At 37.8% G+C, this 25,000-nt stretch overlaps 1 protein-coding gene across 19 annotated transcripts in view; it reads left to right on the forward strand.

Moving 5' to 3' along the window:
• The window catches only part of Orp8 (Oxysterol-binding protein-related protein 8), a 420,271-nt gene that overhangs the window by 101,813 nt on the left and 293,458 nt on the right, over window positions 1-25,000 (forward strand). For 2 of the 19 annotated variants that reach the window (XM_067111125.1, XM_067111130.1), the window contains exon 1: window positions 8,669-8,696. The exons of 16 other annotated variants lie outside the window; for them this stretch is intronic. In XM_067111125.1, coding sequence (XP_066967226.1) covers window positions 8,684-8,696 — 13 coding nt within the window. In that variant the 5' untranslated portion in view covers window positions 8,669-8,683. Of the gene's footprint in view, window positions 1-8,668; window positions 8,697-9,116; window positions 9,196-25,000 lie in introns of those variants that run through there. One more of the 19 variants, XM_067111128.1, reaches the window with a different exon arrangement.

Consider the following 25,000-nt stretch of genomic DNA (forward strand, 5'->3'; position numbering starts at 1 on the left):
TGCAGTATTTTGACAGTAAGGCCCATTTTGCATCAGTACTATTCTCTCTCTCTCTCTCTCTCTCTCTCTCTCTCTCTCTCTCTCTCTCTCTCTGCTGTTAGGGTACACTCAGATTTCACTTTTTTACACAAGGATACTGCCACCGATTTGTTAAATCAGACTGCATTCATTTTATGTGAGGGTTTAGCATAATTCTTTCGATCATTAGGTAAACTTTGATTTGGGGCTGAAACTCATCAGTTCCTTGCACTGAAAAATTAATTTGGAAATGCGAGGATTTGGTGGTTAGGCAGACATTGGATCTGCTCGTTCTTCATTTCAGTGCCATAGTATGAGAACCATGATTTCTTGTGGAGCATAATACCCTTTGGGCTCAAAATCCGATTTAATTTGGAAATGGTGATGCGACCACCAGTGCCCAAGGATCAGTGTTTGCTCTCCATTCATAATTTTTAAAAATTTACTGCTGATGCTGCTGGGTCAAGATCAGTGTGCTTTCGCTATTGGCTGATTTAGGAAATCTCAGTTCTCAGGTATTTTTGTGGATATTTAATAACCATCTGGTTTTTAGGATAAATTTCTACTAATTTATGTGGCCGTTATGATATTGTTATGTGTTGAAGAGAAACGACGAATAACTTTGCCCCAAACAAGTGGGGCAGGGAAAAGGATAATTTGTTATGTTTTCATACATAAATTTTGCGAAACATAATAAAAACGTTAAAATTCACTACGGTTTCAGGATCAACTGGTCTCCTCTTCAGGTGATTATAGCATCATACTGGAATCACCTGAAGAGACACCAGTTGACCTTGGAACTGCCGTGAATTTTAACGTTTTTAATATATTTAGGAAAACTGAACGAGAATTTCAATTTTTCCACACAGCCCGAGAAGTGTGCATATTATATTTCCTTACCAGTCGATGAGCATTAATCACTGCTGGTTCTTCATCCTTTTAGCTGCTTTTTACAAAAGAACGTATCTTTTGACCAGTTATTAGTGATGTCACTGCTTGGAATCTAGAGCTTTTGTAACGGTGATAAGAGAAAATTTTTGCTCTCAAACGGAAAGTTCTTAGGTAGCTTTTTTATAAGTGAATATAGATGGTTCAAGGTCGGATTTTAAGATTTCGAACGATTTAAGTATGTATTGGCGATTCTTTGGTAAATTGAGAGTGTGAGGTACAACCATGTTATGGTTTTCACACACATTTCTTCGACAGTACTTGCTATTGAGGGTTTGTAGTTCACTATCGTTATCAAACGTACTTCATATTTACCTTCAAAGATGGTGTGTGGACAAGAAAATATGATGCGAAAGTTTTTATGTGCTTATTACTTTCGAGAAGTTTTGTGGCAAACAACTGTTGTAAATTATGCGAGGGCTAAGAAGTTTTAATCAGGTTTATGTCTATTTTGTACTCGAAAATTCTCAAACGTTGTTCCTAACGAAAATGGTCTTTTATGGGGAACTTGAAGGTACTTTTTGAGACATATAATTTACGATGTGTCATTTCCTTGCGAATTCATTGTTAACGCACAAATACATGAATTTTTTTAAATTAGGGAAAAGTAGAGCCTCATAAAAATACATTTTTCACCGTTTGAATTTACTTTTTAGCTGTCTTCTTTCACAGAGAAAATTTTGTGGTGTCATTGTTGTTTTGTAGCGCTCATGCTGCAAAACTTACCGTAAATGCTTGATTTCTCCGTGAAATCCTCCGTCACCCTCACGGATCGTATGTCGTCAAGGTCTACCCAGAATAAATTGAACCTATATCAGTTTTTCGACAGTGCGTGTTAGTGGGGTGTCTATGCATACCTTATTACAGGGCGCCCCCCCCCCACACATACACACACACACACACACACACAAACACAAACAGGAAATTTGGTACAGTGTATTTAATTGTTGGAAACGAAAAACAGTTGTTGTTAAAAGAAACATTATTAAAACAGAACAAAAACACAAATGTTAGATGTGGTGTTCAAAATGCTTTCCGTGGGCAGCTGCACAACGACGTAGACGCCCTAGTCAACTTTCAGTCGCCCTTTGGATGACTTCAAGCAGGATATTATTCCGAGCTTCCATCAAGAGGGTTTTTAAGGAGTGTATGTCTGTGACCTCTCTCCTCTGTAACTGAAGTTGATGTAACAGGAAACCCCGCATGGTAAAATCCATTACGTTGAGATCTGGACTTTTTGAGGGCCATTCGTTAGGTTCAATGAAGTCATGAGTATTGGCTCTGCGCCAAGCAACAGTGTGTAAAATACTTAATGTAAATCTAGAATCCCGTGTTTTTTTGTGGGGCACCCTGTAGAACCACTTTTGAAAATTATTACAATTAATTTAACACAATTCAAGTACTTGATAGATGATTTTCAAACAATGTCGCGGAGTTTATACACTTTGGTATATGAGTGATGTGATTAATATGAAAAGTATAATTTTCATATAATTACGCATTTTGGTCGGAAGTCTCCAAAGAACTGTCATTCTGACATGTGAAGTAAGGAACCTTGTTTAGCAATAAAAATACCAAGCTACTTGCACACGCAGGTAGCATTGCCTCTCTCTCTCTCTCTCTCTCTCTCTCTCTCTCTCTCTCTCTCTCTCTCTCTCTCTCTCTCTCTCTCTCTCTCTCTCCGGGAACTTTGGTAATTAACCCATAAGTTGTTATGAGAGTTATTTCAGAGTCTCAGTCGAAAGTTTTGTGCCACCTGTAATTCGTTTTCGAAATGGACGGACATTTAATTTATTTTCGGGTTAACTCTACGTCTTTTTTCGTTATTCATAAACTTATTTTGCGTTGTTTTAGCATAATTTTTCAGTACTTTGTAAATTATTTCAACTTTTTTATCGTGAATATTTTATTTTACGTAATGGAGGGTTGTTTGAGGTGTCATTTTGTTATGTCATATGGAATGTATATTATGCTAATGATTCATATGTTCAGAAACAAAATGGGCAGGAGCGATAAATCCGTCTCAGATTCTCTGCTAATGGTGGAGAGGTCATATGAATCCAAATTTTAGTGATTTATTTTGCGAAGCATTTCACCCTTATTATTATTATTATTATTATTATTATTATTATTATTATTATTATTATTATTATTATTATTTTATTTTAGTTTAACCACACCACTGAGCTGACTACTCTATTATTATTATTATTATTATTATTATTATTATTATTATTATTATTATTATTATTAATATAGTTTAACCACACCACTGGGCTGACCATCAGCTCTCATAGGGCTGGCCCGAAGGATTAGGATGAAATACCAGGTCTAGGCCATAGGCCAAGAACTGGGACCAAATAGGTCATTCGCGTGGTGATGAATGAATGAAAATGAAATTTCAAAGATAAAAACTGTAGAAGGCACATGCTTTTACACTGGAATACACGCACACATTAAATACATTTGCTCAGGTTTCCAGACACACACACACAAAAAAAAATAAAACTCGGAATAAGTTGAGTAACATTTTAAAATTTCCTTTTTTGTAATTCATTAAACGTCCTATGGGCTTCTGTAAAGGCAAATAGAAACACCTACAGGTCCCCATAGTTTTTATTTGTTTATTTCCTCGATAATCTTGTCGCGTCTGATAAAGTGTGAGAGCGAAAGTTTTTTGTGTATCTCTCTCTCTTTCTCTTTGATATGTCAAACCTTACTCATTATGTGTATGTGAACCTCCTTCAAAAAAGGACACCAGCATTTTTCAATACTCGGGTCCATTATATGTAATATGGTTCATGGAACTTAAAGAAAATGCTAACGATAATGAATTGTGCTTAGCAATAAAATATTTGTTGAAAAGTTTGTCCGCAAATTTACAGCACATACATAATTGCGCATGTTTTAAGTCGCACTCAGCTGACCGCGTCACATTGGAAGCTTTCTTAATAGGGGGAAGTTTTCACCTTGAAAAAGGGTTTTGTAGACTTGATCGCGAGGCCCGAAAAACAGAAGTGAAACAGTAAGCAAATTCGTGATCGCGTGCGTGGGAGACCTCACGGACCTCACTGATTTCGAGACACGATTCCTTAAAGGAAAGGTGATATCCTTGAACTCATTGAAGTGTTTTTCGTATTCTGGATTCATTTTTGTTTTGCATAGGAATTTAATCGACGTTAGCCTAGTTTTTTTTTTCTTTCGTATTTTGCCAAATAAGAAGTGGTGTAAGTAGTTCTGAAAATGCGTTTTTAAACACGTGGAAGACTCCAGTCCCCACGGATTTCGAGACAGTTCCTGAAAGGACACATATTTTAAGATTTTTTTCGTATACTGAATAAAATAATCTTTTGCATAGGGATCTACGTCGATGTTAGCGCAGTTTGTCCTTCTCATTTTTCCAAATACGAATTTGTGTGAATAGTAGTTCTGAAAGTGCGTTTTTAGACTGACTAGAGGAAGCTTTCCATCAAATATTTGCATGTTTGTTTACATGAGACGTCTATACTTAAATAATGTAGCCAACTTAAATATTTTTGTTCTGATGGCCAAGGAATGCTGATATTGTTTGTTGGGTTTTTACGTGACCTTAGAAAACTCTCTGGAGCCCATAGGGACTGTTTCTTTATATAGCGTATGGTCGATTGTGCCGCATAGAATTATGTAGTCACGATATCCTCTCTCTCTCTCTCTCTCTCTCTCTCATATTATGCTAAAAGCGACTTGATACAGCAGCGTTTTGAGATGGACCAAAGAAATGAATGAAATTAGATGCGGTCTTTCACTCCGCTTTAAAGGACTTCTGACCTTATGATATATGCTTTTCGAAACTGATATTATTATTATTATTATTATTATTATTATTATTATTATTATTATTATTATTATTATTATTATTATTATTATTACAAGAAGAAGAAGAAGAAGAGGAGAAAGATGGTCGATACATAAGGAAAACCGATGATTAAGGGAAAAAAAATCGGCAATGCTGGGTCACTATTCGGCTATCACGTAAAGTATCATTGCCTACTTAGCTAATATAAGCTCTCAGTATTGACGGAAGATGGTTAAAGGTTAACATTTGATGAATTACAACTGTTTTTTTAGTTTGACGCCGCTCTCACTGGATATTAGTTCGTTGCCAAGCTCCCGCATTTAGTCAAACCTTGAATAAAAAAAAGTGGGGGGAAGTTGTTGGGAAAGAAAGGGGGCGAGAGGTCTGCATTGGGTCATTCGGAAGAATAAAATAAAGGCAAAATACATTTCATCGTATTCTTAGGTCGCATAATTTGTTTTTTCCCAGACACTTGTGAAGTTTTTCATGAATAGAAAAACATGTAATTCCAGCAGTATATGGTAACTCGGGAAACTGTAATATAAAAAGCGAGTTATTGCTTTACAGCTGTCAAAGAAATTGTTTCGTTTTATTTCTCGTAGCGTCCCATAAACAAACAAAGCTGGAATTCACTTGATTAACACTACGAGTATTATAAATGAATTATCATGACAGCCATACATACAGTAACATTATTCTTCATAAAATTTGAAATGTAAAATCTCTTTCGGCCATATATTACAGAAATTATTGCCATTATCTTACAATGCCTCAAAGGTTCATTGGAACACCCGACTTTCATAATATTTTTCCTGGTTATCGATAAGATTAGTTTTGATAAATAAGGCGCATGCTGCTATCGAACTATGGTGACGTCATTCATTTATATCGCCTAACCAGCCACGTTCATTTTTTATTGGCTGCTAATAATGACGTCATTCATAATATCAAGAAACCAATTAGAAAATGCCATGTGTCATATCGTTATCGGTTGATTTGATTAGTGTTACGATCGTCTGATAAGAAAATGCCGCGTCATAGAAACATCTTCAATGCATAATTAGCAATCAGCGTGGGTGGGGAGGGAAGAGAGAGGATGGAATGGATGAGGTAAATTAGAAGGGGGATGCTTTAGGAATTGCAAAATGATTTTTTTTTGCACAAAGTTTCTGAAACATTTCCAGATTCCAAGAGCTGCACTAGCAAATGACGTTAAGTATGAAGCTGGTGCACTGAATTCCATTTTATGACGAGAATTTTCAGCGCCGTCATATTTCTGAAAGGTTCATATTCTCTTTCTTTCTTCTTACTTTCCAGCCTCTCCCAAAAATTGTCTCATAGTGCAACTGTGAGGGTTTTCCTCCCGTTACACCTTTAAATACTTTTTACTCAGAATTTCCCTTTGAGCGCTGAATGACCTCATAGGTCCCAGCGCTTGGCCTTTGGCCAAAGTTTTATATTCCATTCCATTCCTTCTTTTTTATCACATTGAATACCTTTCCACTGTTTTACTTTCCTCACGCCCAAACAGGGTAGTCGCACTAGGTTTGGCTCCTAACCGTCGCAACCATTGGTCGTTCAACAGAACGTAGCAGTTGATGGATCACAGCTTATGAATTTTGATAACTGAATCCTACAAACGTCTGTTGAGTCAAGCAGTCTTCACAAAAGATGATTATTACGTCTTTGTCATCTTTCCTTTCCTAAAGCGGATGAAAAAGAAAGACGAAACAGCAGCACCTTGCACTTGTAAATAGATTTGGAATAGCTCTGAAACAAGATTAGCCATTTTTACAGATTCTCGTCGAAAAAAAAAAACGGTTTGTAGAAATGAGCAATTAGAAAATTACGGAATCTCTTAGCCACTCTGGAGAAAGCTGATTAAGCATCTGTCTATCAACTAATCCCATGGAATTGCGGAGGCTTTGTTCTGGGAGCTTCAGTGAGTATCTGAGGCTGATGGAGATCTAGGCAAATACGGCTTCACACTGTATGTCGACACAGAGGCATATGAAGATCGTTGTCGAGAAATTATAACAATAAGCGTCGCACTAGAAATAAACTGTAGCCATGTGATTCAACTTTAGCCTTTTTGGCTGAATTAGTTACGGGCTTATTTTGTTTATTTTCATATTTTATAGGTTAAAGGAAATCGAACAAGGTTCCGAAGCCTCCATTTGCTATGGAAGTAAACGATGTAAAAGTTTTTGTAAATATGAAGTGTTGTAGCCTGAAAATGAAGTAAGCTATTCGAATAATTTGCTTTTGTAAGTCGACTCGCCTGCTGTGCTTGTGTTAAAGAACACAGCCAGAACATAACCACACAGAAGCAATAAGGAAATTTTGTACCTCGTCTGGAATAGTGCAACAGTGACTGAAAATAGTTGTAGGTGCATCTGAAACATTTCAATGAATAATTATCTGAAATTATATGATGACTCCAACTGAATATTAACTTCGAGCTTGATCGCGCGCACTACGCGGCGCTGGAACCCGACGCTTCCCGTCATATCTCCCCTACCCTCCCGATCGCCTACCTACCCCGCCCCCACCCGGGACGGAACAGGTTTGCAGGGTGAGGGTGGATGCGTCATGTCTCCCCTACCCTCCCGATCCCCTACCTACCCCGCCCCACCCCGGCCGGACAAACAGGTTTGCAGGAGGAGGGTGGATGTGACATGTCGCCCATAGCCCTCCCGAACCCCTACTTAACCCCACCCCACCCGGGGCGGACAAACAAGAAAGATCCAATCCGAATTTATTGTTATAGATTATGTTTGCCGTGCTTGTTATACTTTTCCAAGTCTGGACCTCAAACGAGGTTCCTCCGCGGTTGGCAGTAACTGCATGCTTTGATTCTGCGGTGTTCTCATGCGCTGTTTTTTTGTCATTTATTAGAGACTAGGAAGAGAGAGAGAGAGAGAGAGGAGGGGGGGGGGAGAGTTGACGTTTCATTGACTTAAGAAAAGGAATTTGCATGTCAAGGTGGTATTAAGAGTTTGACGTGTTGGCTGTCCATAAGTAATTTTTTCTCCCAAACGCATTCCGAGAATTGCGTGGTAATTATATTAGGCGAATAGTGCAGACTGAACATGCAGATACTGTGAGCTGCCCGCGTACTTGTAATGAGCAGTTTGCATCCTTATTCTGTTTGAAATTTGAACGTTATCTTTTGATTTGTACTGTGGTTAGCAACGCCGTGGGTAATCCATGACAATCGCTGTTCCTGATCACAGTCATTTATTATGCCCATCTTTTATCGTAATCCCAAGAATCTTCAGGCGAATATATGCCAGCAGAAGGTGGCGGGCAGTAATGGGTTCCTCTTTATTTTGAGCCGTGCATCATCTTGCGCTATGTTAGGTAATCAGGTTTAGCATTAACATTCTGGCCACCGGGATGGAAGTGTATACGTATTGTGCGGCGTTGTTGAAAGCCTCTATTATAATTTCCTGCGGGTGTCTTGCAGTAGCCATGGATCCTTTGACCGTAGTGTTGTCTTTCAGGGCCCCCACATTCCCTTCACCCCTACCCCCACCCCTTTCTTACTCTTTCGTACCTCCCTCTCCCCCCCAAACCCCCATCCTCCATCTTACTACCATCCGGCCTCCTCTCCCTCCTCTCTTCTTCTTCTTGCCAGTCTTGGTTTTGCTTCTGCCGGTGTTGGTGTTTAGGTGACCGGCGAACGGTGCTTATGGGATGGATGGTATAGTGTTGGTGATGTCAGTTGTTAGTGGTCGAGGTGATTGGTGTTGATGCAGTCTCTGATGGTGTTGGCGGAAACTGTTTTCAGTTCGTGGTCCGGTTAACGTTTTCGGAGAAGCCCTCGTGTATTGATGGTGACTTCAGAGTGATGTGGATGGTGATCCGCTGTGTAGAGTTATGCGGTGTTTTAGTCAGTATTTTGACTGCATGATCTTTCGTGATCATCATCATCATCATCATCTTACGTCATGTTTACCATTTTCGCATCTTATTTGTCTTGATTTTACTATTATCCAAGTGACACTGTTTGTACGCACCTCCACAACTTCCGCTTCCATCTGTATCACTGAATGCATTTTCCGCTTCCTTCCTTCCCGAGACTGAGCTGAGCACATAGCGCCTCGACACCAGGAACATCGAATCTACGGCTTTCCTCATAACTCTTCGCCGGTCACTCCCCAGTCCCACTGCAGTAACACCAGCAGCAAGACCAACAGCAATGCCAGCACTGCATGGGCTGTCGAACATGCTTTTCATTTCGCCACATGATCTGTAGTCTCACCACCACATGAAATCTCCTTTCACTTGATAATCATTATTGTTTTCCAATTACTATAGTTCGTGAATGGCCATACTTACTGCCACGCAAAAGCTGTGTTTATCCCCACCACATGGAAACATGATTAGTGGTAATTGAAGTACTGTTTTGGCTTTGTTTTATTTTCGTGGCACAGTTTGCATGTTATACGTAGAGGTAGCGAACTGTATCCTCACTTTGCAGTTCATTGATCAATGGGATGAAGCGAACTGGAATGGGACTGGCATTGTTTTAAAGGGGAAAAAGTCAGGTACACCAGTTCGGAGGGCGGCTCCCAAGCGGGGTGTGGGCTGATGGTGTGAGGCCGGGGGAGGCGGGCCTGTCGTGCCTCTTTCGAATTCGCGTGTTTCGCTTGTGACTTAAGTTCTGCCTTCCCTCGCCCCTCCCCCTCCCCCTCCACCTCCACCTCTCGGTCCGTTATTTTCCTATTTCCACGCACGGCACGACACTTCTGTCAGAACTTTATTCAGATGGGAAAGGTCCATTTAAGACCCGAGCTTCTCGTATTTAGTTTTCTGAGGAAAATATTCTGCTCTCACGCAAGTTGGAAATAGACAAGAGACTCACGCCATTCTCTTCTGTGCAATTAGGAATATTCCCTTAACGTTAAAATAAAGTGCTTTTCTTTATTTCCAGCACTAGGTAAAGGATCTTAATTCTTAAATTAACTTTGTAATTTTGATGAGAGTAAAATAGTTTTCGGAGAAAGTTAGCCCTTGCAGGTGATTTTATGCACAAAATAAAACGTTGGTGTCGCCATACTTGATGTTTTGGCAGTTGAACGAACGATAAATTTGCCCCTAAGCCTGAATCTTTGAAATGCTCATTTATGCTTCGGATACGCGAGCAATACTTAGGATCTCACTTCCCAGATGTGCTCATCATATTACCGCATTTGTAAGTGTTTATAGGGTCAGTACGAAAAATTATTATTCTGGAAGGTAGGCAATCATAAGTGCCTTTGTGTCGTGGGTGTCCTTTAAAAGTGTGCGTGTGTGTGTGTATATATATATATATATATATATATATATATATAGTATATATATTATATATATATATACTATATATATATATATATATATATACACACATATATATATATATATATATATATATATATATATATATATATATATATATATATATATATATATATATATATGCACACACACACACACACACACACACATATATATATATATATATATATATATATATATATATATATATATATATATATATATATATATATATATATGCACACACACACTTCTAAAGGACAGCCACGACACAAAGGCACGTAAATATCATAAAGATAATGACCTCCAAGAAATATTGGTCCTAGATAACGACCCCCGAAAACCCTTAGGGACACTATCTAGGAAAGATCCCACGGTTGTATCGCCAAAGTTTTATGAACTTTTTACGTCATCAAAAGGGAAAAGGTTGCAGAACGTTGCATTATCTTTTGTTTTTCCTGTCTTGAAAATAACTCTCTCTCTCTCTCTCTCTCTCTCTCTCTCTCTCTCTCTCTTTTCTGACAACAATTTAAGATTCAGAACGACGTGGGAAGTGGACAATATTACGTCGTGAAAAAAAAAAAGAAATAAAGACTTAATTTTGCCCCTGGGAATTAAAACGTTAAGTAATCAATGCTTACGAACTTTTATATAGTTAGATACAAAGCCAAACACGTTGTATAAAGTTGTTTGTATGTTTGTACAGTACGTTTATGTATTTTGCGTCGTGGAAGATTAATAATCCCTCGATTTGTATAAATACCCCAAGAATTATTATTTTGACGATAGATACAGATCTACAAATAGCCCTGTTACCTAAATTCTGTGGAACATTGTTGCCTGACGTTGCGTGAACATATCATTCGTTGACTGGTTTCATCGGACAGAAGTGACCGTAGGTGTTTGAGGTAGAAGTGATTTATACGGGAAACTCGGAGGTTCAATTATATTGTTGGCGAGGCCTCTTTGTAGGTATGATTTGAGAGGGGCAGTGACTGCTTTACTGATTTTCCTGAAAGTTATTCTGTCTTCATAAGAAGGGAAACCCCCCCCCCTTTTTTTAGCGAAAATTGTGGAAGGTATTATTGAAGTTACAGATTTCGCCAGAATTCTCAGAATTGTTTGGAATATGCATTTCGACGGCTGTTAGATTATTTAAATATCTATTTGTTTTTTCTTCACTATTGCAAGAAAGGTATCTATTTGTTTTTTATATATACCATACTATATATATATATATATATATATATATATATATATATATATATATGTACACACATTGATATATCAAATATATTGGAATGAGGATTAATTGTGTCCGGTTGCCATTCTTTGTTTATTAAACAAAATTAAGTTATTTTATGTTGCAACTGCTCTCAGGTCACCCTCGGGCAGGAGGTACACCAGTAAGTCGTGAGTGGAAGACTCATTTATTCAAAGCAATAGATCTGCCCTAAAAGAGGCATAATTTTAGTCACGTTAGGTAGGCAGAAGAGGCTTCCAAATTTGTACATGCAGACGTTACAGTGGCCCTTGTGACGCTTTAGGTGGGCTCCACCCGAAGGAGTTCCTCATTGGATGGGTGGGTATTGTTCTCAGCTAGCACTCTGCTGGGCCCGCGCTCGATTCCCCGACCGGCCAATGAAGAATGAGAGGAATTTATTTCTGGTGATAGAAATTCATTTCTCGTTATAGTGTGGTTCGGATTCCACAATAAGCTGTAGGTCCCGTTGTTAGGTAACTACTTGGTTCTTAACCACGTAAAATAAGTCTAATCCTTCGGGCCAGCCCTTGGAGAGCTGTTAATCAGCTCAGTGGTCTGGTTAAACTAAGGTATACTTAACTTATTTTTTCACCTGAAGGGAAACTGGGTACCCTAACCTGTGGCAATAACCTGTCTCCAGGGACATGGTTGCACCTGCAAAGCGCTCGATTTGATGGTCACTGATCTGGAAGAGGCACATAATCTGCCATTCGATTGAACGATCCAACTAAGGCGACTATGTTGCATGCGCTTCATGACCAGTAATGCTCAATGGAGCCATATACCTGTACATGTTTGTGAAAGATCTTGCAGCAGAAAGCTGTAAATCTTCGCTCTTTTTGTCATGTCGGCTGTCCTGTGATTACTCTTAGTCGGAACGGAGACTTGAATAACGTTAATAGGTGTCATATGCTCTTACCAAGGCCTTGTTTCGTATGTTTTTCATTTTTTTCTTCATGAAGATAACTTCAGGCGTGCTGTGATATCTTGCAGGCGCTTATCAATCAGACATATATACCTTCACATGAAAACGTAGTTTGGAATGTAGAAAGTTGCATGAATCACACATGACCAAATTGTAGAATTTTCCGCAGCGTGCACGTCATGACATTCTTTTGAATGGTTTCGAAAGAGTTCGCAAGGATTCAATACTCGTGAACAGTGGAATGATACTTGATCTACTTCATAATTGCGCTTTTCTTTACCTCGTATGTTATTTGATATGTGCGTAACAGTGAAGCAAACAACAGCATTTTTTGTGCTGACATTATTCAAGAAAAACTTTAACGAAAGATTCGGACACTGCTTACATGGCATGTCATTGGCTGTACATCATAATTGCCGATTGGTTCTCAGGTGAAGCTGGAACACCTTGAGGACTGTTGTTACACTGGTCACCGGACGGTGTCGTGGAACATTTGAAAGGGCTCAGTGCACAGCTTTTGCCATTTTATACGTACATACATACATACATACATACATACATAATACTTACATGTATGTGATTCTCTTGATGTATTATGTATTCCTTCTCTGGATACTCATAAACATCGCTCATATATATATATATATATATATATATATATATATATATATATATATATATATATATATATATATATATATATATATATATATATATATATATATATATATATATATATATATATATATACATACATACATATATACATATATATGTATAAAACATATATATATATATATATATATATATATATATATATATATATATATATATATATATATTGTCACGTCCTTCTCTTAAAATCATAACTAAAATTCGTATTTTACTACACCAGGCTCGTACTGTCTAGCAGGACGTAAGCACTTACTCCCATCATCCAAGTGGGGTATCTAATAACCTTGTAAATGATACCGAAGAAACAACACAAATGATCCTGTTTTAACTTTCAGGTTAGGAGTATAAAAAACAAGAAGGAAATGACATCATATTTTACTATGATTAGATATGGCTATACACAGGATGACGAGTGGGCATTGGAGAAAAACCTGAAAGATGAAATCAGTTACAAATTTGATCAAACGCTTGATTAAGCGATGGCTTATTAGAATGGGAATCTTTGACAGTGGTTAAAATAGCATTAAGTGTTCCTTACATGAAGTACATTTTTCTTCGTGTAGCAGATTAAGGAATACGGCGTTTCCAGAGATGATCAGGATGATGAAAAGACGAATAGCTGAAGATGTTAATCCGGAATTAGGTTCTATAAACCAAACATCGTTGATCCCAGATGATGATGATGGTGATGAAGCAATGCGAGTCTGAAGTATCAGTTTGGCGTATGTGGTGAACAACATCAATTCTTCGGGTCCCAAAATGACTTGTGCCAGAACCACCGGCACCCGCCATCTCCCATATCCAGTGCCAAGCTAAAGCTTCTACCGTCGACTACCAGTCCCCTGAACCCTAGGGCGACTGTAGAATTTCACAGGCACATTGGGGGTTTTCTTCAGTAAGCAGGCAGGAATTAGCTCCCCTACCTCGTGGGTTCAATACCAACCGATGGCCAGAAGTCGATTCCGTCAGAGTTAATCCATATTGACTCTAGACTCCCTGTCTTCCGTAGACTACTTTCGATGACAGCTCATGAAAAGGAAGTGCTCGTTAACCACTGTCGTTAACTATGCGAACAAGCCCATGCAAATTTACGAATATGCTCATCACCAACAACCTTAACAGGTTTGCAACACCCATTAAACAATTTCTTTTCAAAATTTAGCAGTACCGTAAGACCCCCACTTACATATGGAAAATTTTTAGTCTTTAAAAATTTAAAAAACAATTCCATTACAATTAATACACCAAAAAGAGCAGTAATGTGAAAGTAATATAGTAGTCAACAACAAGAAATTCATCAGTGACAATCATAAATGTATATAATTAGCAAATGTGAATGATCATACCGGAGAGTATATAAGAATGAATTCACTAAACCGAAACAGGAAGCAATATATGAACGAAAAATGAGAAACTGTAGGATAAACATGAAAAATCCTATTAATGAATATTTCTGGACAGTGATTCTGCATTTACATTATCTTTACCTTTTATATGTTCAACTGTGAAATTAAACTATTGTAAAATTAGGATCCAGTTAGCTAGACGTCTATTCTTATCACCAAAGTTCTTCAAATATTTATGAGGATTTTGGTCAGTCAACACCTTAAAAGGATTAACGCCCGAAGTTGCGTCCACTTCAAAATGCTTCAAAGCTAATACAAGGGCTAAAGTTTCCTTTTCCACAGTACTATATTTACGCCAACTCCTATCCTGTGATGTCATGTTCACATCCTCAAGAAGTGATTGCATGTTATAAATTAAAATGACGCATTAGCAGGACATCTAGCCTGCCTGTTCGTTTGAAAGATGACCTCTCTGGTACTGTTGAACATTCAGTCTTTGACCCATTACCGCACAATGACATCCAGTTTTCTGTGTTAGATAAATGAAGGCCTCAAACAAATCTCTTTATATGAAGTACAACTGCCAGAATCGAATCGTGATTACCAGGGGAGGTATTGCGATATTTAAGAAACTCATCTTGGTTAATTTTTTTTCATATTCATTCACATATTCAGCTTGTATCAGTTTCTCCGCCGGTATATAATGGATTTCGGTAGTTATTGATGTTATGCGGGATGTTTATCAAATGCATTCCCCTTTTACTCTCACATTTCTCATCCGTATGATTTATCGAAGGCGTCTTTGTTAATTTCCCTTAAATGCTGTGAAGGCTCGAGTTATATAAATCCACTGTGCGCGCATAAGTGCCTTACCATGACTTCTTTCTCTGCTAATAACGCTTGTCATAATTGATAACAAGTTTCGCTCTCTCTCATTACCACAGTGTATAGACTTGGCACACTAATTTTAAGAACATTCGAAGCAGCGCCATTATGACAATGGTTCGAGGCATCAAGTTAAAAAAAGGCCCAGATCTTCATTTTTGTACTTAGATTTCATGCTCAAGATTTCATGCTATACAATATTCCCCCCTCTCTCTCTCTCTCTCTCTCTCTCTCTCTCTCTCTCTCTCTCTCTCTCTCTCTCTCTCTCTCTCTCTCTCTCTCTTCCCCCCCGCAGGCAAGATATATGTAGCTGCAGCATTCTATTTTTAAAAGTTTTAAAGAGGCTGCATTCAAGCATGGACCTCTGTTGTATGTGCCAGAGAGGCAGGCTCGAGTTACTGATGGTAATTGCAAGGATTCTTGTGATGGAGTGAGGTGCTTGTTTACGTGCAATTTCGCGATGCAGATTTTTGAAATCTGTGCCGTTTTCCAGCAATATTTCATGTAAATAGGTTTAATGCACTGTTGTGCATCAATTTTTTTTTCATTTAATTTTCTGAGTCCGGCCATCATTAGGTGAATATTCTGAGAGGGCAGATGTGTCCCGGAAGCTCAGTTGTTATTTTTAACCACTCTGTTGCCCTATATGGTCAGAAAAGCTCCCTTTCTGCTACGCATCACCTTCCTACTTGATAAGAAGTTTTGGGGTTTTGGAATTAGAAGATAGAGTTAAGTATACCTTAGTTTAACCAGACCACTGAGTTGATTAACAGCTCTCTTAGGGCTGGCCCGAAGATTTTACGTGGCTAAGAACCAACTGGTTACCTAACAACGGGACCTACAGCTTATTGTGGAATCCGAACCACATTATAAGGAGAAATGAATTTCTATCACCAGAAATAAATTTCTCTAATTCTTCATTGGCCGGTCGGAGAATCGAACGCGGGCCCAGCAGAGTGCTATGCGAGAACGATACCAACCCGTCCAATGAGGAACTATTTGAAGATAGAACATTAAGCATAAAAATATTGCCTATTTTTACGGTAAAGGTTACCCTGTATTCAGAGCTAGCCACCCAAAGTAATCTGGATATTTTACGCAGTTTTTCGCATAAACTGTGCATTTATTAATTTGATTTTTGTGATAGCTTGTTAGTATTGAGTAATGGTGTATAACCCTTAAAAGTAGGGCATGAGCCTTGCAGAAGTAATAATGGGTAAGTTACAATTCGTTTGGGTCGTCAAATTTTTTACAAGAGCGTGAACAGTCACTTGAATATACAGTATACTGTGTATAGTGTGTTTACATTTTGCTGCATAATATGCTGCAATGAGAGCATAATATGTATCGTGAAGATCGCTGTGATATTTTGTTCGCACTGTTTGGAAAAATCCAGTTTCTCAAATCGAGTCGTGTTTCCTGCAAGCACCGGAGCGCTTCCTTTGGTCACGTCGATTCAGTTATTTTTCGCTTCGGTCGTTGTGGTAGAAGTGAGCGTGAGCAGTATTGCGAGGTGGGAGTATTCCATGTAGAACGAGGATGTCCTGCCTTTTTTTTTTTTTTTTTTTTTTTTTGCATAATTCCTCCACTTCTCATCAACGTAAGTTAAGAGTCCATTTTGGGGCGCGGGAATGCAGCAGCTTTGTAATTTACTAGTGGGTCTCCAATCGCTTATTCTCGAGGCGTCACTCAATTGATATTCTCTCCGCAAAATTATTCAGCCAGCTTCAGAATCCATTATATTGAATTTTATTCTTCTGTTCATGTATTGTTTGTTCATTTTTGCAGGAGGGCATAGAATACGTTGATCTGAGAGCTTTTATGTGGCGATTCATGCCGTTCTTTGGTTGGGAAAGGAAGCCCGCTCTCAACCTGGAAAACCTTTCTGTGCTACCTTTTCTTGAGTTTCCACCCCCCCCCCTTTATAAAATTAATAAATAAGCCTCAAAATCCGGTAATTTGACGAGAGTATACGGTGGAAGAAAACATTTTTGAGAGTACATTGGAAGGTCCTTGTTTAAAGTTTACTCTCTTATTTTAAAGCGAATAGACAGCAAGGATAGACGGTGCAGTATTTGCTAAAGTATGCATATTGGAATGTTAATCTTTCTTGTCTGTCGTCGACGTTCATGATTGTGTTAAATGTTCTGCCGTTACTCACGTGTGATTCTGACTTGAGTGCCTTATTAATTTTGCGCCTCTGATTGTTAAAATAATTTTGAAAAAAAAGTACAGTACATGTTTTGTGTGTATGTGTTTGCTAGTGTGTGGAGGCGATAATGATGGTGGTATATATACATATATATTTTTTTCTAGCGTTAAGTGATTTTCTCTAATAGATGTTGGCTGTCGAGAAAAAAATAACGCCACGTGCATACTTCTACCGTTAAATGTTAGAACTACCACCTGTGCAATAAACTTCCCCAATATTAACCGCTTCATGTATGAATGTATGTATATATATATGTATATATGTACATATATATGTATATGTATATATATGTATATATACAGTATATGTATGTATGTATGCATGTAATTCGATAAAGCTCTGTGCTTGCAACGTGAAAGACACGACTTCAGATCTTGCTTGATAGCAGAAGTACAGTTCTCTCATTTAAATGTGAGCTATACTATTCAGTTATCTCTTGAAAAAGGTGATTATAATGTCATCAATAAAAAGGTGATTATAATGTCATCAATACTGACCTGCGAAAGGGTTTTCTGTGGCAGTATACTCGAGACAAGCATCAGGTGGGGGAACGGTGGAACTGTCTTCCGAAAAATATCCCACAGTGGGGTCTGTAAAGCATCGTGCCCGCAGCTCGGATAACACGAGTTCGAATCCTGATTGAGAATGAAGCTCAGCTCTCTCATTTGTTGTGACAAACTCACTCACACACATATATAGATATAATTAATATGTGTATTATGTATTAAATATATATATATATATATATATATATATATATATATATATATATATATATATATATATATATATATATATATATATATATATATATATATATATATATATATATATATATATATTTTTTTTTACTAGCCGCTGTGCTGCTGTGGCTCCTAACTTGACATTATCTTCTCATTTTTTCGGATATGCTTACCTTTGCTAACCTTGGACCTGAACGGGAAAAAATGAGGAAACCTTTGCAAAGATGCCTCCACCTTTCATGGTGGGATTTAAACTGAGCGCATACCATTAATAGTTAGGTTTCTTTACCGCACCGAGGAGGTCACCTTTGTGAAGTGGCTTGGTTTCCCTTGGAATATGTTTTATACGGCAAAGCTCTGTCTTGGGTGGAATATGAATATCTTTACAGACTCTGTTTCTGATTGCCTCAACTTGGCACATATTTTGTGGGGGGTTTCTGCGGTTTCAAGTTTACTTCCTTGTGCTACATCCCATTTTGATTCCTTTTTAATTGTTGTCCAAACCACTCCAGCTCCCTCTTTTCACTCTTTGTTTATCAAGGAAGGATACAATTGCAGGGGTTGGTGTTCATATCCGTAACCAACAGTAAGAAATGTGATGTTCTTGTCAACAACCCGATAATGTTTGAACCTTAGCAGTGTTTACGTCAGTCGTTCTGATGCCTCCAAGGGATGAATGTCAAGAGATTTCAGCCCAAATGTTCCAGTGTTAGTCTATTTATTTGAGCAGAACTCTCAGCATTTCTCTTGCTTTACCTGTCATTACTCAGTAAAGTTAGCTTGGGGATGACTGTATTCTTGCAGCACGCTAGGTCCTAGCAAGCAGGGTTAGCTGATACTTTGGCAGCTGACTATCTTCTGGATAGCCAGTTTTCACTGGTGTTATTGACAGAAAACCTCATGAAAAGTATGTGGTTTCTTTTCAAGGTCCTCCCCCTCTCCAGTGCTCATCTCTGAAACTTTATCTCAGGTAATATCAGTGCCTGATTTAGAGAAAGTACTTACGATGCACCCAGCTGTTCTACATTTTGTTCTGCCATCGGTTAGAAACACAGGTTTAGAACAAGATGATGTAAACCTTTTGAAACCAGACAAAATGATAAAATACGAACTCAGAAAATCTGTGGATAGTAGTCAGTCAGTTATCCTGCCTGGTTCATTCTAGAAGGAAGCATATGAAATAAAAAAAAAAAATCAGCCAGAAGAAACGAAAAAGTAAACAGGTAACACGGTTCAGTTTTGTTGGATCCCTGCTCCTCCAGGAACACAAGGAAATAAACTGAATATGTTATTTATTTTTTACCATAGTTTAGCGCACGGATCGAGAAGGGCTCTTAAGAAATGACTTGAATTAAGTATGTTAAATAATAATTTGACTGTCATAGATAAACTTTTCTAGTTAATAGATGGTATGGCTATGAGTATTCTTGAATTATCTTTTAAGACCTAGGAATATTTGTAGTTATTTTTTTTTAAGCATTGATTGTCTTGCTCATACAGTTAACTTCGATAAAGAAATCTCGCTCCAACAGTCATTTCACACTAATCCAGTTCTTGCATTCCATGACTCCTGTGCCAGTGATTGCCTAGTTTTTTCGTACACATTACTTTTATTAGTCAGTTGCCTTCACAACTCATTTAGTCACTTCACATGTAAACTAAACAACATTAGCTAAGCTGCTTAGAGGATCAAAAGACCATGCTTGGATCTTTTATTCCCATTGCTTACACAAGAGTGTAAAAAGGAGAGAGAGAGAGAGAGAGAGAGAGAGAGAGAGAGAGAGAGAGAGAGAGAGAGAGAGAGAGAGGTCTTGTATGTGACAGAGTGAACTTACATACAGTGCCGCATTGACCCGACTTCAAAGGCTGTCGTAACAGCCTCGATTCTAGGCTGCTGCAGAGCTTTATTTGTTTGCTTAGACCGTCCACTGCTACGGCAGATTGGCCTGGCGTAACAATAGTGTCAGGAGTAGAGAGAAAGCGAGATAGAAAAGCCTTTTATAAACACAGCTGCTTGCGCAATCCTTCACTTGCCTTGAGGGAAAATATCAATACACTTTTCTCAGCATTAGTTCGTTGATTCGAGTTCTCTTTGTCTTGTGTGTTATAAGATATACAAATGAAAATATTGAGCAAATGAATAATTCTGTTTACATCTCAAGTCTCAGAACACGTACAAAACATGATTTGAAAAGAAAGCCCTTTTTAATTTAAAAAAACATTGTTTTCCTTTTTATTTGATCATTAATTAGGATTTAGTGGATAAAATGCGTACATACAGTAAGAAAATGAGGTAGGGATTCATATGTAAAAATTATTTCAAGAAAGGATTGGATTATTTAAGAAGTTTTGTCCTAAGGGCCCCTTGAGAACTTCCCGCTTAATATTTATATAAATGCGTGTTTAGTAGCAATATCCCCGTAAAGGTAAGCTTCAGGTTAAGACAAATTGGTAGGCAAAGCGGTTTCTGCAGGTGCGTTGATCCCGGACTTGTTTCTCCTTAATCGGTTTTGAATTCTTGGCAATAGGTTTTAAAGCAGCTTGACATCTGTTTTATTTCATACAAGTGGTGTATGTGTGTGTGTGTGTATACCTATATGAGTATTTATTTCCGCTGTTTACTCGCAATAATTTCAAAAACCTCAGAATAAAGTAATTAAACTAGCGAACATTTCAGTTTGTGTTTTGCTGACTTTTAATTGCCTCCAGTTTCAACGACAATTAACATAATGTATTTACATGATATTCTCTGGCAAATATATCATTTATATTTTATGTACATCGAAAGGAAGTAAAAATTAATCGTAAATTGATTATCTAACGAACTGTAACCGCTGTATTTTTTTTTTATTTATTAAAGTCTGTTTTTAAGTCCCATTTTAAGTAATACTTGTTAAATGTGCAGACTGTGATTAGAATAATAATGAACTATAGGAAGTGCCATCATTTTTGTTTCTGTTTCATTTAAAAGAATTGAAAGCCTTTCTGCTTAGGAAATGCTTGAGGCTGAAATGTAGTAATTCTTGTAATCTTTTTTTATTTTTTTTTATTTTTATGCTCTATTGTAAATCCCCAAAGTTGTCCTTGATGGGAAAGTTGTATTCATCCGAGACTTACTTTGTATTTACTTTTGCTTTGGTGGTTCTTCTGGTCTCATTGCAACCCCTTACCGATTGCGCCACATCTCTCCACATCTTTCTGTGATGTTTCATTCTTGACAATATCTTATAGATCGTTAGTATCCGTCGCATTGATCCCCCCAAAGGTTGTCTTTTAGTCTTCTCGTGGGGCTTTGTAATGGTTTTCTCTCCCCGTCGAACCTGTTTTCACTCACCAGCCGTTGACCTCAAAGACGATTCAGAATTGACGGTCCATTCCAAAAGTACTGAGAGTGGAATTGCGCTTTAATGTGAATAATGTGCTTGTATAGTTCTTCATTGGAGAGGTGGGTAGAGCTCTCGGCTAGCACGCTGTTGGCCCAGCGTTCGACTCTCCGATTGGCGAGTGAAGAATTAGAGGAATTTATTTCTGGTGATAGAAATTCATTTCTCGTCATAATGTGGTTCGGATTCCACAATAAGCTGTAGGTCCCGTTGCTAGGTAACCAGTTGGTTCTTAGCCACGTAAAATAAGTCTAATCCTTCGGGCCAGCCCTAGGAGTGCTGTTAATCGGCTCAGTGGTCTGGTTAAACTAAGATATACTTAACTTTTTTTTCATGCAGATGTGGAAACGTTACGCCGTTCATAACTAGTTGAGTCGCTTCGAAATGACAGGCTTACAGCATATTATAAGGAACGCCAAATGTTTTGCAGCCGTATTGTGTTGTGTCTATGATGAGCTTTTGTAAACCCATATTATAAGAAACGTTCGAGGTTGAATCACCCGCTTTCCTATATCACCGGAAAGTCTCAGTGAACAGTCACTGATGAAGCACAGCGAATGAAATATGCTTTGTAGTTTCAAATCTCACCATACTCCGTCATGCCTGACTCTAACGGATATCTTCCGATTAGTTAAGCTGGTAACTATTTTTTTTTGTAAAAGGGTTATTATTGATATCATATGGACCAGGTTGAAATTGCCATTAACAGAATAGATGATATTGAGCAGTTTAGTGGAGGTCCGAAACCAAAGCTTTCAATTATGTATTATTTGACTGATATGAGTTACTAATATATATATATATATATATATATATATATATATATATATATATATATATATATATATATATATATATATATATATATAAAATGTGTGCGTGTGTGTTTGTGGGGAGGGGAGATGTAACACTAGGAATTGAAATCTGGGTGTAGTATTGGAATTTGGACAGAGGCAAATGTAATGATAGGAATTGAATTCTGAGTGTAGTATTGGAAATTGGAAAGAGGCAGATGTAACACTAGGAATTGAAATCTTGGCGCAGTACTGGAATTTGGAAAGAGGCAGGTGTAACAGTAGGAACTGAAATATGAGTACAGTACTGGAATTTGGAAAGAGGCAGATGTAACACTAGGAATTGAAATCTGAGTGTATTACTGGAATTTGGAAAGAGGCAGGTGTAAAAGTAGGAACTGAAGTATGAGTATAGTACTGGAATTTGGAAAGAGGCAGATGTAACACTAGGAATTGAAATCTGAGCGTAATACTGGAATTTGGAAAGAGGCAGATGTAACACTAGGAATTGAAGTTTGAGTTTAATACTGGAATTTGTAAAGAGGCAGATGTAACACTAGGAACTAAAATATGAGTGTAGGACTGGAATTTGTAAAGAGGCAGATGTAACACTAGGAACTGAAGAGTGAGTTTAGTACTGGAATTTGTAAAGAGGCAGATGTAACACTAGGAACTAAAATCTGAGTGTAGTACTGGAATTTGTAAAGAGGCAGATGTAACACTAGGAACTAAAATCTGAGTGCAGTACTGGAATTTGGAAAGAGGCAGCTGTAACACTAGGAATTGAAATCTGACTTTTGTACTGGAATTTGTAAAGAGGCAGATGTAACACTAGGAATTGAAATCTGACTGTTGTACTGGAATTTGTAAAGAGGCAGATGTAACACTAGGAATTGAAATCTGACTGTTGTACTGGAATTTGTAAAGAGGCAGATGTAATACTTGGAATTGAAATCTGACTGTTGTACTGGAATTTGGAAAGAGGCAGATGTAACACTAGGAATTGAAATCTGACTGTTGTACTGGAATTTGGAAAGAGGCAGATGTAACACTAGGAATTGAAATCTGACTGTTGAACTGGAATTTGTAAAGAGGCAGATGTAACACTAGAATTGAAATCTGACTGTAGTACTGACAGATGTAACACTAGGAATTGAAATCTGACTGTAGTACTGGAATTTGGAAAGAGGCAGATGTAACACTAGGAATTGAAATCTGACTGTAGTACTGGAATTTGGAAAGAGGCAGATGTAACACTAGGAAATGAAGAGTCAGGGTGCAGTACTGGAATTGCGATAGGGCAGATGTACTATTGGAATTGGCAAGGTGCTGGAAATGATACTAATAAAGGCAAAATGCCAGAAATAATACTAGAAAGAGGAATGTTTCAGATAGGACCCGATATATTACTACATTTAGTTGTGGTGGTGACTTAGCATTAAATTAGAAACGGGCCTGTTATATTCTATCAGTGGAGAAAATTACGTATGGAAAATGAAAAAAAAGTCAAATATAATTCTGGAAATAAAGTGTGATGCCCTGGAAAAGGGCAAATGTAGTTTCGGAACTGGGAAATGGGAAAACTATAGGTTTGTCGAAGGGTGACTGGAACTGGCTCGGATATAAAAACGGATATAGGAACAGGGCATGGAATAGTTGTGGAAACGAGAAGATTAGATTGTTTTTGGAAATGGCCAAACACACATACTTTTCATATACTCCTGATTCAGTTTGCAGTTTAAAAGCGCCCCCATTTTTTTTTTTTTTTTTTTGGTAGGAAGAAAATATTTGGATTGTATTTTATGCGGCCGTTGATTGATACACGAGCCCAAGCTGACCTGTTTTTTCACGGTGTTTTTAATTCCCTGTACTCCCAATCCTGACATCGGAATAATGTTATATTGCTTCTCTTATCGTGAATTGTTACGAGCTCGTACAAAAAGCCCCTGTGAGAAAAATGGAATTTTTTTAACCGCCTACGGCAATGGCCAATGCCAGTGTCCCAGGTGCAAAGATATTGTTATTGATAGAAGAATTTCAAACAGTGTTTTAGGATGGCTGTGCTTTGTAAAGATGGAAACCGAGAGAGGGTATGAATGTTGCTTTATCTAAATTACTTTTGCGGAACTTGGCTTTAGAAGAGGTGTTACGGTTATTCTTTTTTTATTGTTAGTTTAACTTTCGGATTTGAAAGATAATTCACATGCGTGAGTGTCTAATGCTTCTGAATGTAAATATTATTCCTCTCTCTCTCTCTCTCTCTCTCTCTCTCTCTCTCTCTCTCTCTCTCTCTCTCTCTCTCTCTCTCTCATGCACGTAGTATGTGAAAGGTTGCCTTGGTAATATCAGAAATTTTGTTAATACAGAACTACTCGGTCAACAAACGTGAGCTCGGCATCTAGATGATTTCCATTTAATACGAATTCCATGGCAGATGAAGTCATGCATATGTATATTTTTTTTGCGTCTGACGCATTTACAGGATATTAAAATTTAGAACGCCGTGAATTCGTTCGCTCTTCAATTTGTACATTAGGCAGTGATGTGACGATGTGTGACGCATGCCACATTTTTATTTCATTTGAAATGCACTTCTCGTGTATTTGAAGTCAGAGGGAAGTGACGGAGAAATATTTATTCCGATGGGTTA

Source organism: Macrobrachium rosenbergii, chromosome 11 (assembly GCF_040412425.1).
Source record: "Macrobrachium rosenbergii isolate ZJJX-2024 chromosome 11, ASM4041242v1, whole genome shotgun sequence".
NCBI classification, from domain to species: Eukaryota; Metazoa; Arthropoda; class Malacostraca; order Decapoda; family Palaemonidae; genus Macrobrachium; species Macrobrachium rosenbergii.